Consider the following 13,352-nt stretch of genomic DNA (forward strand, 5'->3'; position numbering starts at 1 on the left):
CTATAGCAAAACGCAAGCTGAACATAAAATGATACCTCTTAGCTTGACTCTTCCATCTCATTACATTTTTATTCAGAATACTAAATACTACTAGTAATGCACTTTCAGTTGTGCCTTTAAGGGCGTTCTCCCATCATGCCCTGTCAGCTATAAATCTGCCTGTGTCAGCTGCAACTTTACTCAGTCAGTTTGCCTGGCCCTCTGAGTTGCTACTTTATTCATCAAGTAAGTGTTTAACTTTGTAATTCTGGTTCGCCCCCCCCCCCCCCCCCCCCCCCCCCCCCCCCCAGTTTAGAAGTTTGCTAAAGGGATTCAGTTAAGACAAGCTCAACGGCAGGTCAATTTAACTTTGCTGTAACAGGGTAATTTGAGTCGGGGTTTTTTCAGTCTTACCTGAATAGCGAGGTGAAAAAAGACAAACACAAAAAAAGTTAAGATTATACGTAAGTTAGCTCTATAATTAACACAAAGACTAGTCACAAATAAGTTGTAGCATCTGGAGGGGTTTTGTTTTTCAGAGACATTAGTTTAACAGGAAAAGTATACCTAGCAGTGAGCTGTTGTTGTGTGCTTACATGTAAGTTAATACTGAAACAGTAATGAATCTTGTTTCTTTATTCAACATGCACCAAACAAATAGATTTAAATGCATTTATTCTCTCTGATTTTTATCCATGCTACAAATTGCAAATATAGTATAAAATAGATTCTCCCCTGTAAGAAAATCTGGTTCCTGTTATGACAAAAATACAGTATTAAAGATTTGTTTTAAAAATACCAACTTTATATATAAAGTTATAAGTAAAAACCTAACATCGGTGGTTGGTTTCTGTATTAAGCCAAAGATCCATCAGAAGTCTACAAGAACCTAAACAGGGAATGTCTTATTCTTGTTGCTTATCTCCAGGTACAGTAAGAAATAGTTGCTGTTACAGGTACACGACTAAGCAGCTACTTTCCCTCGTCTACTGGGCAAACATTAAAAGATCTTTAATGCCAAGTGTGACAAGTAGCTTTACTTCTCACTGTAGTCCAGAGTATAAAATTTGCTCATAATCTTAATAAAATTGGTAGGCTGACCTTTTGGGTTGAGTCATGTTAGAAGGATAAATACAATTTAGTAGAGTCTGGAACTCTACTTAAACTTTTAAATAAAATGTTGAATTAATAAGCTGCTGCAAGAAGTCACGCAGCGTTTTTCAAGCACTTGTTTCCTAAAAGAATCACAAGAGAAGCAATGCTGGCTTTTCTGCATTCATTCTGAAAACTTAGTCTTCTGTACTTAAGAAGGTCAAGTGAATGTTTTCTGCACTGTTTTAAATACTGGCACATTTCATAGAAGCATGTTACCTAGAATTTGGAAACTTGTTCCTAGTGCCACCTACAGTTTAATTCTGCAGTAGGCTGAAAACCTTAGCTTGAACAAACAAACTGCAAACAAGTTGTTTGACATGCTTTAGAAAATCTGTAGATGCATAGATGTAGCTCCATCCTTCCACTTGTTAACATGGTCTGAAATAACAGTTCTGCAGAGTGGACACGTTTTTTCTCTATTAAACCATAATGAGATGCATTCTTCACAAAATGTGTGCTGTAATGAAAAGAATAAGAACTTAGAGCTTCTAAGCTCTTCCATTTATAAGATAGTATATTATTTTCAAATTCTGATTTCTAAAAATAATCAGAAGGCATATAAACTTTGTTTAAAATATTCTTAAGTTGGCAAAAAGTAATTCTGATTACGTGTATTACCTGACAGATGAGCAGAATAGGCTTCTGAAATTCAGCTTGGCAGATTGAACAAATATCATCCGATTCAGAACATTGTCTCTTGCTAGCTGTCACCCCATAGTGCTGTAAACCAAGATATTTTCAGCAGACTTTAGTTTCTGGGTGAGAGGGGGAAAGCCCCAAAACAAAAATACCAGGATAGAAAGGAACTGGGAATAAGGGCTGCCCTGCTGGGAAACCTATCAATCCCTAATCCAGTGAAATGTTAAGTTTTTTAATAGTTGTCTTGGGGCCTAAAGTTTATATGCTCCTACTTATCACACTGCCTAGCTAGTATCTTCCCCTGATCGCAGTTTCTGGAAGAATCTGTAGCAGTTTTCTTTTAACAGTGACCTCTGAGCAAAACACTCTGTTAAGTTTCAATTTGATCAAGATGGCACTTAAAAAATGAGAAGTGCAGTACTTTTAAATGATGTTGTGCTCCTAAACGTTCTATACGTTTTACTGAATGAATAGCAGACTGGAAACAATACCTCTTACTACAGAAAGATTATCTAAAAACTTACAGTTCTAACAGAGGTTACTTGCATGTCAATTATTTTGGCAAGTTTCAATTCTGACTGTATTTCGGCATAAAGCTCTGCCTGCATCCACCCAATATTTATCCCAGTTAAAAAGTAGGAAGCAAGACAAAAAGGGTATCTTATTTCACATACGTTTATCTGAAGAGACATGCACAATAGGTTTTTTAATGTTGTTTGGTTTTTGTTGTTGTTGTTCAGATGACAATGTAATTATGTATTCAAGGAATTCAGACTGTGAAATGAGAGAACCAGTATACAGGGTTTTCTTCAATAATGCCGTTGTCTATTGCCAGAACAATGCAAATATAGGAGTGAGGTATTTAAAAAAGTATTTTCATGTAAATTGGGGGGTTTATTTTGTCATAAAAGAATTCAGTACTCACTGGTCGTGTACAAAATATCCGTAAGACCTGCCTGAAGTTTCTCAGTTGTCCAAAAAAGCTCAAAAGCTGAAATGGGAAAGAAAACCCAAGTTATGCTTAGAATTTTTCTGTGTGAACTGAAAAGCTTCCAAGCGTGCAGTTTCCAACACTAGAAGTCTCACGCTAGTTTGATGTTGGCAGGAACATAAGCAAAACTATAGTTCAGACTGACCCTACTTTGGTTGTGTAATATGTACCAAACAAAAAGAATTTAACCCAAAGGGTTTTTTTCCCCAGTAGGTATCTGCTCTTTAAAAGAAGTACAGTGTTAAGGTTTGAAATGAAGCACTCAAGTGCCAATCTGTCAGTATTATTATCATATATGCAATAGTCTTTAGGCTTGTAATTAAGATACTGTAGCATTATAAAGTATTTTTTCATGTTCAAACCAAACTTGAACTGAGTCTGGTTACATTTGGTGCAGATTAGCTTTTTGGTGAAGTAGACAGCCAATATGAACACTTAATTTTAACTTGTTGAGCATCACACAGGATACTCTATCAGAGAGAAAATCTAGTTTCCTGGAAAATGCTGATTCTTTTAGCCATGAATTTTAAACTATTTTTGCAAGCTCTTTTCCTTGATACCTGGTAACAGTCGTCTTAGTGTCTGATGTGAGGGGACCTATAGTAACAGTGTTCTTTGTTGTGCAACCCCAGTGCATTCCCAGAACAGATGCAGGAAAAAGATGATTTATCGTGGCCCGAGCCGGTTTTCTATCAGTTTTGGAAGGCCGTATCAGTTGTGCTGAAGCATCCACTTGCAAGTCAGTTCAAACACAGGGGACCTTTCAGAAATGTTAGTTCATATGTGTCTAGCCCTCTAGTGATAATTAGTGCAAAATGGTTTGAGAGGAATGTAAAGTTTACCTACTTTTAGGATGAGGTAGAGAAGGCCCAGCAGTATCCCAAGGGTCCATCCTAGTACACTGTCCAGCTCCCCATAGCCAATAAGATAACGGAACCAAACTGGTATGGGGACAAACATACGGTAATACTGGCAGAGTTCTTCTAACAGCATGTACCAGTAGCCCTAAGCAAGACATGCAAAGGAATCGCTCAAGATTTAAAACAAAAAGGATTTTTAAAATATAGAGAAAAGATGCATTGTTATTCTTTTTGAGAAACTTATAGTTCTCCCATAGTACCTTGAAACAGCTAAATATGAAGCGTGAAAAAGAATGAAGACCAGATGATGAGTCTCACCGCAACTGTATAAAACCAAAATTGATTGCTGTACTGCAGAAAATCAAATTAACAGACTGAAATAGGATGGCTTTTTCAGATGCCTACCTACTTAACAATGATATCACACTTAATTTCGTAAGCATTAAAAAAGAAAATAAAAGTTACATAAAAAAGGAAAGTAAGACAAATTTATTCATATAGATCAGCTTGTCGTTAAGAGTAGTGTCCTGCATTCAGGATTAAAAAATGAGAGTAAGGGTCATTCTTTTATTAACATACATAAATTACAAACTGTTTTCCTGTAAATGTTATTTCATGCCTGTGTAAGGAACCTTATCTTGTGTCAATTAGCTCCTATATAGGATGGGGTGATAAGAAAATTGGAGGGGCCAGGAAAGAAGCCTAGGGTGGCTGGACTGAACAGGCAAATGGAGTTCAGTGACGCCCTAAAAATTACTGAATAATTACAAAGCACAAGCATCCTGCACAGAGCACTGTGTGTGTATGTGCATGTGCAATCACCGGTATTTAGCTTAGCTCTTAATTTATTTCCTTAAGTTAGTCTTTAAAACTGTACTTATAACAAAGAAGTGCTCTTTCTATAATGTATACTGGATAATGCCACAGTTTGCCAATATTGACCAGATTCCTTCTTTAATTTAGCCACAGTATAAGTCACAGTTGGTGTAATGGAATTTTCACTAGCTGTATTTTGGATGTTATACCACTAGCTGTAGAAAGAAAAGAAAAAAAAAAAAATCAGTTGTACCTGAGAAGAACTTGTTCTGGTACATTTTAAGAGATAAAACCTACCAAAACATCCTCTTAAATGCTACCACGTACAAACCATACTTGTTAATTTTTCTTTTTTAACCAGTACTAGTTTTTGCTATTTTGACATAAAATTTAATGGTTTTTGTCTGTCTCACCTCAGGAACCAAATAAATACCCCACCAACCACTGTAGGCATCTGTGAAAATTTATTAAACTTCACTGATCTGAGGATTTAAGCTATGATCAAATTCACATTGATCTCACACAATTATTAAGTTTATTAAGAAAAGGAAAATTCTGAATTATTTATTCAAGAGACAGAAAAAACAGGTGTTTGCATGCACAGATCTTAAAATCTTCTCGTGTCAGTTAGTGTCGAGCATGTAAAAAAATGTACTGTGCTTCCGCCGCTTGATGCTGACTGCCTGTATACAGATTCTTACACTGGAGCAAATAAAAGGTTTCTTCATCTCCCCCACTCAGAGACAGAAATAAACCCATTTATCCAACGACATAATACAAGTAATTGTTTCAGATCAGACTGTAAACCTTCCTCTTAGCACCAAGCAGGGAAGAACATGAAATCCACAGGGTTTTCTTGTCCACAGTGTAGTGATGGATTATATACAGACCTTTTCTCTTTAATAGTTAGCTAATTTGACCGTAAAAGAATCTTCCTAAGGAAGCAAAAAATATAGCTTGTTTCCTTACCTTGGATTTAAAGGACATCATAAAAGAAGGCACCAAGAGAATAAAGCACTTGAAGCCCATGAAGAGGAATTTCAGAATAAAGTCTGTGACTCCCACAATCCAAAGTACCTCCCAGAAGTTCATAAAATCCACAGTAGGTTTTAAGAAGATTAAGCTACAAAAAGAAGTATCAGAAGTTACCGGAGTACCCTATTTAGAGGAAAGCATAACTAGAGATTATCACAGCAGGTTTAATTAGAAAAGGAAACCTGGTTTACACAGAGGGAAAATATTTGCTAAGAAAATGAACTCTTTATTGTAAATTGATCATTTATAATCTCTGACAGCCTTTCTATTTTTGAACCTTCTTTCCTGTATCCTCATCACAACCTCCACCCTCTAGAGACAGGCTTGCTGTCTCTTTAGCAATACAGCCTTTGACTGATTTGCAGCCAAGACCGTACCTACAGAATGCGAAGGGGAAAAAAAATATAAATTGGACACAAACTCCATGGAGCCATATTCAGTATTCTGAAGGCAAGGTGGTAGGGTCAAACCCAGGTGCATTCCCCATGGTATAGTAGTGCCATTACATTGAATATGGGGTCTAATCTTGCAAATTTCTACATATTATTGTTAAGGACAGCACCTGTTCAGTCTGGCAGAAGAGGAGGATTGGAGATTAAAATGAAAGAGAAACTGATGCTGCAACTAAAGAAAAACAGCAGCAGCCCATATAAAATGTTCCCAGTTAACATTTGAGTAATTTATGATGCGAGTAGAGATGTTCCTCTACTTACTTACCTGTAATACAGTGACTGAGAATGAAAGGTGTAATACAAGAGGAGAGATGATCCAGTTAGGTATACTAGTAACCAAGCACACTGCAACTTGGAGCACCGTTCCTGTAAGATAATTGTAAAGATGTATTACAGTCCTTGCATCACTATCGGCATCTGATCTCCAAAGTTCTTATGTCTGTTGCACCTGAACTACTAGAGGATTTTTTATCTTAGTGGTTTAAGGCCAAATAAAATAGAGAGCTCAATAGAAAGGTAAAACAGTAATTTTAATGTTTTCAACATAACAATTTCTATGTATATCGAGTTTTTTTCTAAAAACACAACCAAAACCCACCCCACTCTGAAGAAACACCAGATTTTCCTTTGGGAGTGAACAGAAACAGCTGAAAGGTTAAACTGTCAAGCCCTATTTGATTCCACAAATATAGTTAAGAAGTTCTTCCATAAATTTCAAAAAACTTCTATCAGTTGAAGTGATTTCAATATTCAAAGGGGGGGGGGGCTGGAAATCCTTGAATTTTGCAGACCTTGCGCATCTGAGAAACTCTACACTGTACAAAAGCATTAAGACTTTCCATCTTGAAACCCTGACACCTAGTATTATTAGATAAATAACACAGTATCTCCATTGACATTTGTTTCAAAAACTGATGGATAAAGGTCTTGGTTAACTTACAGATTTTTGGTGCATAGGGTGATACTTACTCTTAGAAAAACCTGATTTACTATGCTTTTGTTTGCATACATATAAGTTGTTAGCAGCCCAATTCCAAGAGAAATGCCTATTAGGAAAAAAGGGTCAGTTATACACAAGAAAATAAAAAAAAACAAAACTGAACTGGGTTAAAAAAACAGCCACTTCTTATATGTCTTTGTAATTACAATTAATTACTCAGACTGTCAAGCCAGAATAATTAAGCACATTGTACATGTGCCAGCAAAGGAAACAGAAGCCACTGAAATGTAGTTTAGTAAATCTCTTTCTGATGAATAAAGCCAATAAAAATAAAGCTAAAGATAAATCGAATTATATTTCAGGCATGGTTATTAGTATATATCTTTGGGGGAGGGTCTGTTCCCTCAGACCTTATTTTGTTATACTCTACCAATTATATGCTGCATGATCAGTTTGACACACAGAATCAAGATATACGGCAGACTTTTGTGCAGCCACTGGAGGAGGTATCTGAGCTCTGAGAGGGAGCTGCCGCTGTGTTCCTCTGAGTCTGGAGCAGAATCATCGAGCCCTGCTGCTTCGCTGTGGGCATGTCCGTGTGAGCGACTTTGGGAACCTGGCCTCGAGTGCCGGGAACTCGCATTTTCTCTGGATTCTCCCACAGCAGAATTTAGCTGTATGCGAATATCGCTGCTATGATGGCACGAGCCCTCTCCTGACAGCCTTGCTGCGTGGGTGCTCTGAGATGAAGAGTCATCACCGCTGCCTTGGATGTTGTGGAGGTGACTGCAGTTTGGTTGCATGGTGGGATTTTTTTGGGTCCAGATTCTTGCTATTTTGTCTCCTAGAGTGGGACATAAAAAGTCACAGTTGAAGGAAGAGAGAACTAGTTCAGGGGGGAAAAAAAACCAACAAAAAAACCAACACAAAAATACAATAGATTGTACTGAGTGACTGTCTACGTGGAGTAAAGATTGTCTTTCTGGGAAATGCTGTTGCTCTGTGTTCTGAAAGCTTGGCATGCTGGGTTTGCACCCAGTCTCCACCGGGCAGCTTTCTGTGTGCCATATTAAATGACTTCCTTTCATTCACATGCAGATTTTCTAGCCTGCAGTGAACCTGGCTGCCTTAGTGAAATCTAAAGTTGCTTCAGTGCAGATTGGAACAGCAAAAGCTGCTGAATAGGAGCCCAGCGCTCGCTTGTATGGAAGAGATCTTGGAAGCACTGCGTAATTTCACAAAAATAGTAACAGTAGTAGGACAGAGAAGGAGCAAACAGGGATGGGAAGGAGGCAAAGAGCACATTTACATGCATCCATAAAATGGTAAACATTTGTTCAGACACGTCTAGTCAAAAGCCAGTGCACGCTGAAAATTGAGGGCCATTAGGAGATTAACAAGATTATCCTGTCTGGGTAAGCAAGCAGAACCAGGTTAGTCTATTTCCTAAGAAGCATTTAAAAGAACCTGGACCATATGGTCTAGGTGAAAAAAGAAATGCAGCCACCAAGCAGTAACCCAGCAGCGAGACCACCCGAATGGGGTTTTATTTATATTTCCTGTGGCATCTTTCTGTTGTCTTCCCAGGCAGTTTGTCACTTCTGCGTCAGTCCTGACACTGGACAAATAGTATTAAATCTACCTCTGTGCACTGGTGTGATGCCGGAGTAACGACTTCGGAGAATGCTTTGAAGCTGGATTTGCCATAGTAGTTGTTACTGCTAAAGGGCATTAATGAAACATTGGGAATTTTGTTATAATCCTTTTTTCTGTAATTCAAACCCTTCCAGATTCCTCTTTGAAATTTATTTTTTCCACAGCTTAGCATACATACACAGATAGTTTCACTGAGACGCAAAAAGGTTAGAGCAAGGCTGGTTTTGCACTGTGAAAAGTTCTTAATATATTTGCAGAAACTTAGAATTCTTTAGCCTCTAAAGTGGAGATTATATTAGAAGAGTAAATTGCTAATTCAAACAATATATGGATATGGGAATGTGACTGTTTAGAAGTGCTTCTGCTGCCACTACTGTATTTTTGCTGGCCAAAGATTACATTGTGCTTCGATCTAGCCAAAATTCACCTGCTGTATGTAATTGTACGCACATGAATAAAGGGGAATAAACTGGAGATTGCACTGACTCGTGTGGACAGTGTTACCAAGCGTGGCTGCGGGATCAGGCCACCAATGCTGCTTGTAAAAGGAGGGGAATAAGTAAGTGAGGAGGGGAATAAATGAGGCGATCTCTCCCGAGCGCCCTGCAGCTGGCGGGTCCGGGCCCGCTCCTGCAGACCGGGACGGCTGGCAGCTCCAGGGCAGCAGCGATGGGCCCCGAGTGCGGCCGGGCTCTGCCCCGCGGGCCGCCACGCCGGGAGCCGGGGCTGCCCCGCGCAGGGAACCCGCTTCGGCCCCGGTGAGGTTTGTGCCTGCATTGTTAGGGCTCTGCGGGGGCTGCTCCCCTCGCCCGTCCCGCCGGCCCCTCAGGCCCGCTGCGGTGCGGCGGGGTCTGACAGGGGCTGCTCCCCTCGCCGGCCCCTCAGGCCCGCTGCCGCCCAGCTCTCGGGGAGCCGCTCCCGCGGCCTCGCCCGCGCCCCGCCAGGCGAGGAGGGGCCTCCGCGGAAGCCCCAGCGAAGGGCGCAGGCGGCCCCGCTCCCCCCCCGCGCCGCCGCCGCCCGTGAGAGGAAGCGGCCGCGGGGAGCCCCTTTCCCGCTCTCCCTTGCCGGAACGCGGCCGGGCGGCAGCCCGCGGGCGGTACCTCGTCAGGCGGCCAGCGCCTCCCGCCCGGCGCCGCTGGCCAGGCCGCGGCCGCCCGCCACCTCCATCGCCGAGACCGAGTGGGTGGGAGAGGGCGCGGCGGGGGGAGGAAGAGGAGGAGCCGTGAGGGGGAGGAGGAGGAAGGCCCCGAGCTGGGCGTCGCGCTGGCAACAAGCGGCCGCGGCGCGCCGAGGCCTTGGCCCGGGAAGGCCCGTGCGGGGCCGTGAGGGGGCTCGCCTCAGCAGGGCCGGGAGGGCAGCGGCTCCTCTCGCTTTTCATTTAAAGTCTCGATTAAAATTAATTAGGGAAGGCAATAACAATGAAGGAAATTAAGACATAAATGTGTATATATACATATATATATATATATATATGTACTGCTCGGTGGTGATTAGCGCTCACCGCTGGGAAGCCTCGCTGCCTGGAAATTGGCTTTGCCTCCCAGGAAACCTGAGGAAAATGCTGCCCTAGTTACTGCTGCTGTAGGTCTTAGGAGAAGCTTGAAATGAGATAGATACAGGGTTTTCTTTCAAAATATGTTCTTGAATAAATTAGTTTGTATCCAGAAATGGCATCTGTTTTCCTTGACTCAGATATTTTTCTAAAAGTTTTTAGGTATGCAGCTCACACTCAAATGGGTGCCTAATATCTGACCAGTTTTGAAAATCAGGCCTGTGTTATTCTGAGATAAAACAGAACTACTGTTTTAATTTAAAAAATTAAATACAGAAATGCTGTGGGGTCAGTAACCCCGGCAAAGGGAAAGGACAGGCACTTAGACATCAGGTCTCATGAGGTGAAAATTGTTTTTAAGAGTTAAGCAGCCTGGCATTTGGTAGCGCATACCACCTAACAATAAACCTTCTCATTTATACCTGAGGAAGAAGCTGAAAACACCAGACGCGTCTCTGTTTCTGTTGGAGGTAGGTTTTTACGGAGGCATCTGCAGCAATTTGGTCTACTTTGATGGTTTTGAAACTTGTACCTAGAGCTTCTTGACTGAGAATTTCAGGCCCTGTATCCTCTGCGTTTCACTTGGGCTGCAGCTGGTGTCTTGGAAGAAACCTGGGCTAATTGCTACAGATACACTTAAGTATTAAAAAAACCCACATGGTCTCCTGTTCCTGTAAGCCCTCTGGACTCAGAAGAGCTTCCAGTTTGTGTAGTACTTCTGCCCAGTAATCGCACTACTGCTGAGTAACAGCAGCACCAATGCAGATTTCAGATGCTTGGCTGGAAGCACTCTTAAGAATTACGCAGGTATATCCTCATTCTTCCAAGGATAACACAAAACTGTTGCGTTTGACTTAAGCTGTGCCATCTTGTTCATTCTCTTACTCTTTGCTCAGTTAGTCATTTGCATAGTGTTTGGATTATGAAGGACAATGTGAAAAATTTAATTTGATTCTCAAATCAGGAAAAGCAATTATAAATCTTTGATTTTTAAATAGTATTTTATGGTTGGAAATTATGCATGCCTTCTGTACATTGCTTGAAAGTGTATAAATATAAACCCCTTGTTCAGCCGTTTCTTTTTTGTAATTATAAAATGCATTAAAGTACAAGTGTAGTTTTAAATCAAAGTTGTTCTCATAGTGTTTCTCATTGTTACATGCACTGGAAATATGAAATTAATTCGTGTCAGCTTATTAATCAATAACATTTGCTCATGCAGGTCACTTGCTGATTTATCTCCAATTCACAGTTCATTAGAAGGTATGTAACTCTTCAGTGATGCTGTTATTTAACAGATGTGTTGTCATGGTGCTATTAATGACCTCTGGATTTAGCAACTCCTGACACAAGAAAGATTTCAGAGATTATTAACATAAATTTGGAAGTCTTTTCCCATGGGTATTGCATACATTAGGTCATGTAGTATCTAGTAATAAATTTACCAATCTGTATTTTGGAGTCTCTTCCTAGGATGCCCGTGAATTTCATACAGATAGCTGAATCGATGTCCAGGCATGTTTTCAGGTATATGTATGTGCTCAGATATAGGTATCCCAGGCTTTCTCATCCTCCTAGGTATAGGTGGTACCTTCTTAATTGATGCTATCAGCAGATTGCATCAGTGTATACCTGCTTTTCCTGTGGTTGGTAAATGCATGAGACTGTATTGGAACAAACACTGATCCTTGCGGAACTCTGGCAGTGCAATATTTACCTTTTCAACAGTTACTTTGTTGAACTGAACTAAAAGTTGCTGAAAGGTAGTTCTATACATAGAAATATTAGAAGAAAATATTTTGTATCCTAGTCCTAATTCCTGAAGTAGCTCTGCAGAAGTCTTCCGTGGAGCGGATTAAGTGGTTACAATCTTCATCTTTTGTTTCTCCTAATAAACTAGTATTGCTGTTTTTCATCAAAAAGCATGGAAGGAACTAGTCCTTTAAAATTAGATGTACAGATATATCTTTGGTGAAATTTAAAGGAACTAACCTCAGATATGTGGAAGGGAATTACAGTTACTGATATAATAACAAAACTGGTTTTTTGCAACAGTCTGTAAAACAAGCAGAATGTCCTGAATAGTCAAAGGCTGTATTGGTTGTCTTCATTCTACACAAAATGTTATTTGAGCATGGATGACTTTTGCAAAATTAAGAGGGTTTAGTTTAAATTGTTTGAAGAATTTGAAAGTCTTGCCAGGAGGTTCAAATGACCTTGAAAATTTGAATGCTTCCTGAGCTTTGAATGCTCAATCTTTTTAAAACTAGCTCCTGCAGTTATACAACCTTTACTTCAATTTGGATTTTGAGCCCAAGAAAACAGCTACTGTACTCCCATATTAAAGGCACTGAAGAATAGAGACCAGTTTTGAAAACCCATCACTGGAGTGATGGCAGAGGAACCTGAATGTCACTGTTGAAGCCTGATCATGTAAGCTTTGTCAAGCAGACTCAAAAAGAGTTTGAACCAGATATTCTTATAATGCAATGACATCATCTCGTTCCCTGAGGTTTCCAGAAACCTGACTAGCTCTCTGTGTACAGCAATGTGCCTGTTTTTGTTAAGTCATTCTAAGCTGAGAGTAGTTCCACTGACATAGTGTCAGTTTTAAAACTGGTGAATTACATCCCAGAGTCTTGGGTTTTGTATATAGATAGAGCCTTGAATGAAAATTAGATAGTGGAGCCACAAAGGGCAGTTGTAATTTTTGCTCACTGCACAGGAGGGTGCTCAGCCTCTGTCTTCATCCGTAAGAAAGAGCGATTCCCATGGTCATTAGAATGAAGTGGAGAAGCTGTTTTCTGAACTGGTCTTTTCTTGTAATGACATTGTAGGATCTGTTAAATACAATTACTCCAAAAATATGCAGCTGTTAAAGAATTTTAGAAGGTGTGTGTTAATTGCTGTTGTAAGAGCATTACAAAGGTATTTAGGTCAGAAGATGTACTGTAATGATCATCCACTGTGTGAGACACTGGTATTCTCTAATGGGTGTGATTAAAGGTGTCAGAATTTTCAATAGAAGCTTTGAAGTTTCTCAAAATTAGGGTGTTTTTTTCCCAATCTAATGTGTTAATCTGAATGTGTGAATCCTTGTGTGAATCATTCTATTGAATAATGACTTCTCATGTATGTAAAAACCTAGCCGGAGTGGATTTACTAGAAAGGGGTAGATAGGTTTGTTAATTTATACTCAATCTGTAGTACCTGCTTATAGTTATATCCTTAATTATTCTTTATGTTCCTTGGTAAATAGGTTAAAAAAATGAATGTT

At 40.0% G+C, this 13,352-nt stretch overlaps 1 protein-coding gene and 1 long non-coding RNA gene across 6 annotated transcripts in view; one reads left to right on the top strand and one right to left on the bottom strand.

Annotated features, from left to right (window-relative positions):
- Positions 1–600: 600 nt before the first annotated feature.
- RNFT1 (ring finger protein, transmembrane 1) lies at positions 601–9,726 on the bottom strand. Of its 2 annotated transcripts, none has more exons than XM_040618521.1 (9): positions 9,624–9,726; positions 7,352–7,711; positions 6,897–6,973; positions 6,193–6,293; positions 5,410–5,563; positions 3,611–3,769; positions 2,699–2,764; positions 1,753–1,854; positions 601–1,591 (listed from the first exon to the last, which is right to left on the bottom strand). In XM_040618521.1, the coding sequence occupies exons 2-9, from the start codon at positions 7,668–7,670 to the stop codon at positions 1,457–1,459; spliced, it is 1,113 nt and encodes a 370-aa protein (XP_040474455.1). In that variant the 5' UTR covers positions 7,671–7,711; positions 9,624–9,726; the 3' UTR covers positions 601–1,456. The 2 variants fall into 2 exon arrangements, with proteins under 2 accessions (XP_040474455.1, XP_040474446.1); XM_040618512.1 differs by having other exon boundaries at positions 7,298–7,711.
- Positions 9,727–9,734: 8 nt separating this feature from the next.
- Positions 9,735–13,352, top strand: part of LOC121099496 — a 31,466-nt gene continuing 27,848 nt past the window's right edge. For 2 of the 4 annotated variants that reach the window (XR_005831478.1, XR_005831480.1), the window contains exons 1-2: positions 9,738–10,545; positions 11,298–11,338. This is a non-coding gene — a long non-coding RNA (uncharacterized LOC121099496). Of the gene's footprint in view, positions 10,546–11,297; positions 11,339–13,352 lie in introns of all 4 variants that reach the window. The other 2 variants (XR_005831479.1, XR_005831481.1) reach the window with 2 other exon arrangements.

The sequence above is a fragment of the Falco naumanni genome, chromosome 1 (assembly GCF_017639655.2).
Source record: "Falco naumanni isolate bFalNau1 chromosome 1, bFalNau1.pat, whole genome shotgun sequence".
In the NCBI taxonomy this organism is placed as follows: domain Eukaryota; kingdom Metazoa; phylum Chordata; class Aves; order Falconiformes; family Falconidae; genus Falco; species Falco naumanni.

Excerpts from the sequence above, each read along its gene's own strand:
- RNFT1 (XM_040618512.1), bottom strand. The coding sequence starts at position 7,670 with ATGCAACCAAACTGCAGTCACCTCCACAACATCCAAGGCAGCGGTGAT. Across the intron at positions 2,765-3,610 it reads TTCTCTACCTCATCCTAAAA|CTTTTGAGCTTTTTTGGACA; the intron begins GTAGGTAAACTT and ends TTCCCATTTCAG. Across the intron at positions 1,592-1,752 it reads CTATTCTGCTCATCTGTCAG|CACACATTTTGTGAAGAATG; the intron begins GTAATACACGTA and ends TTTTCATTACAG.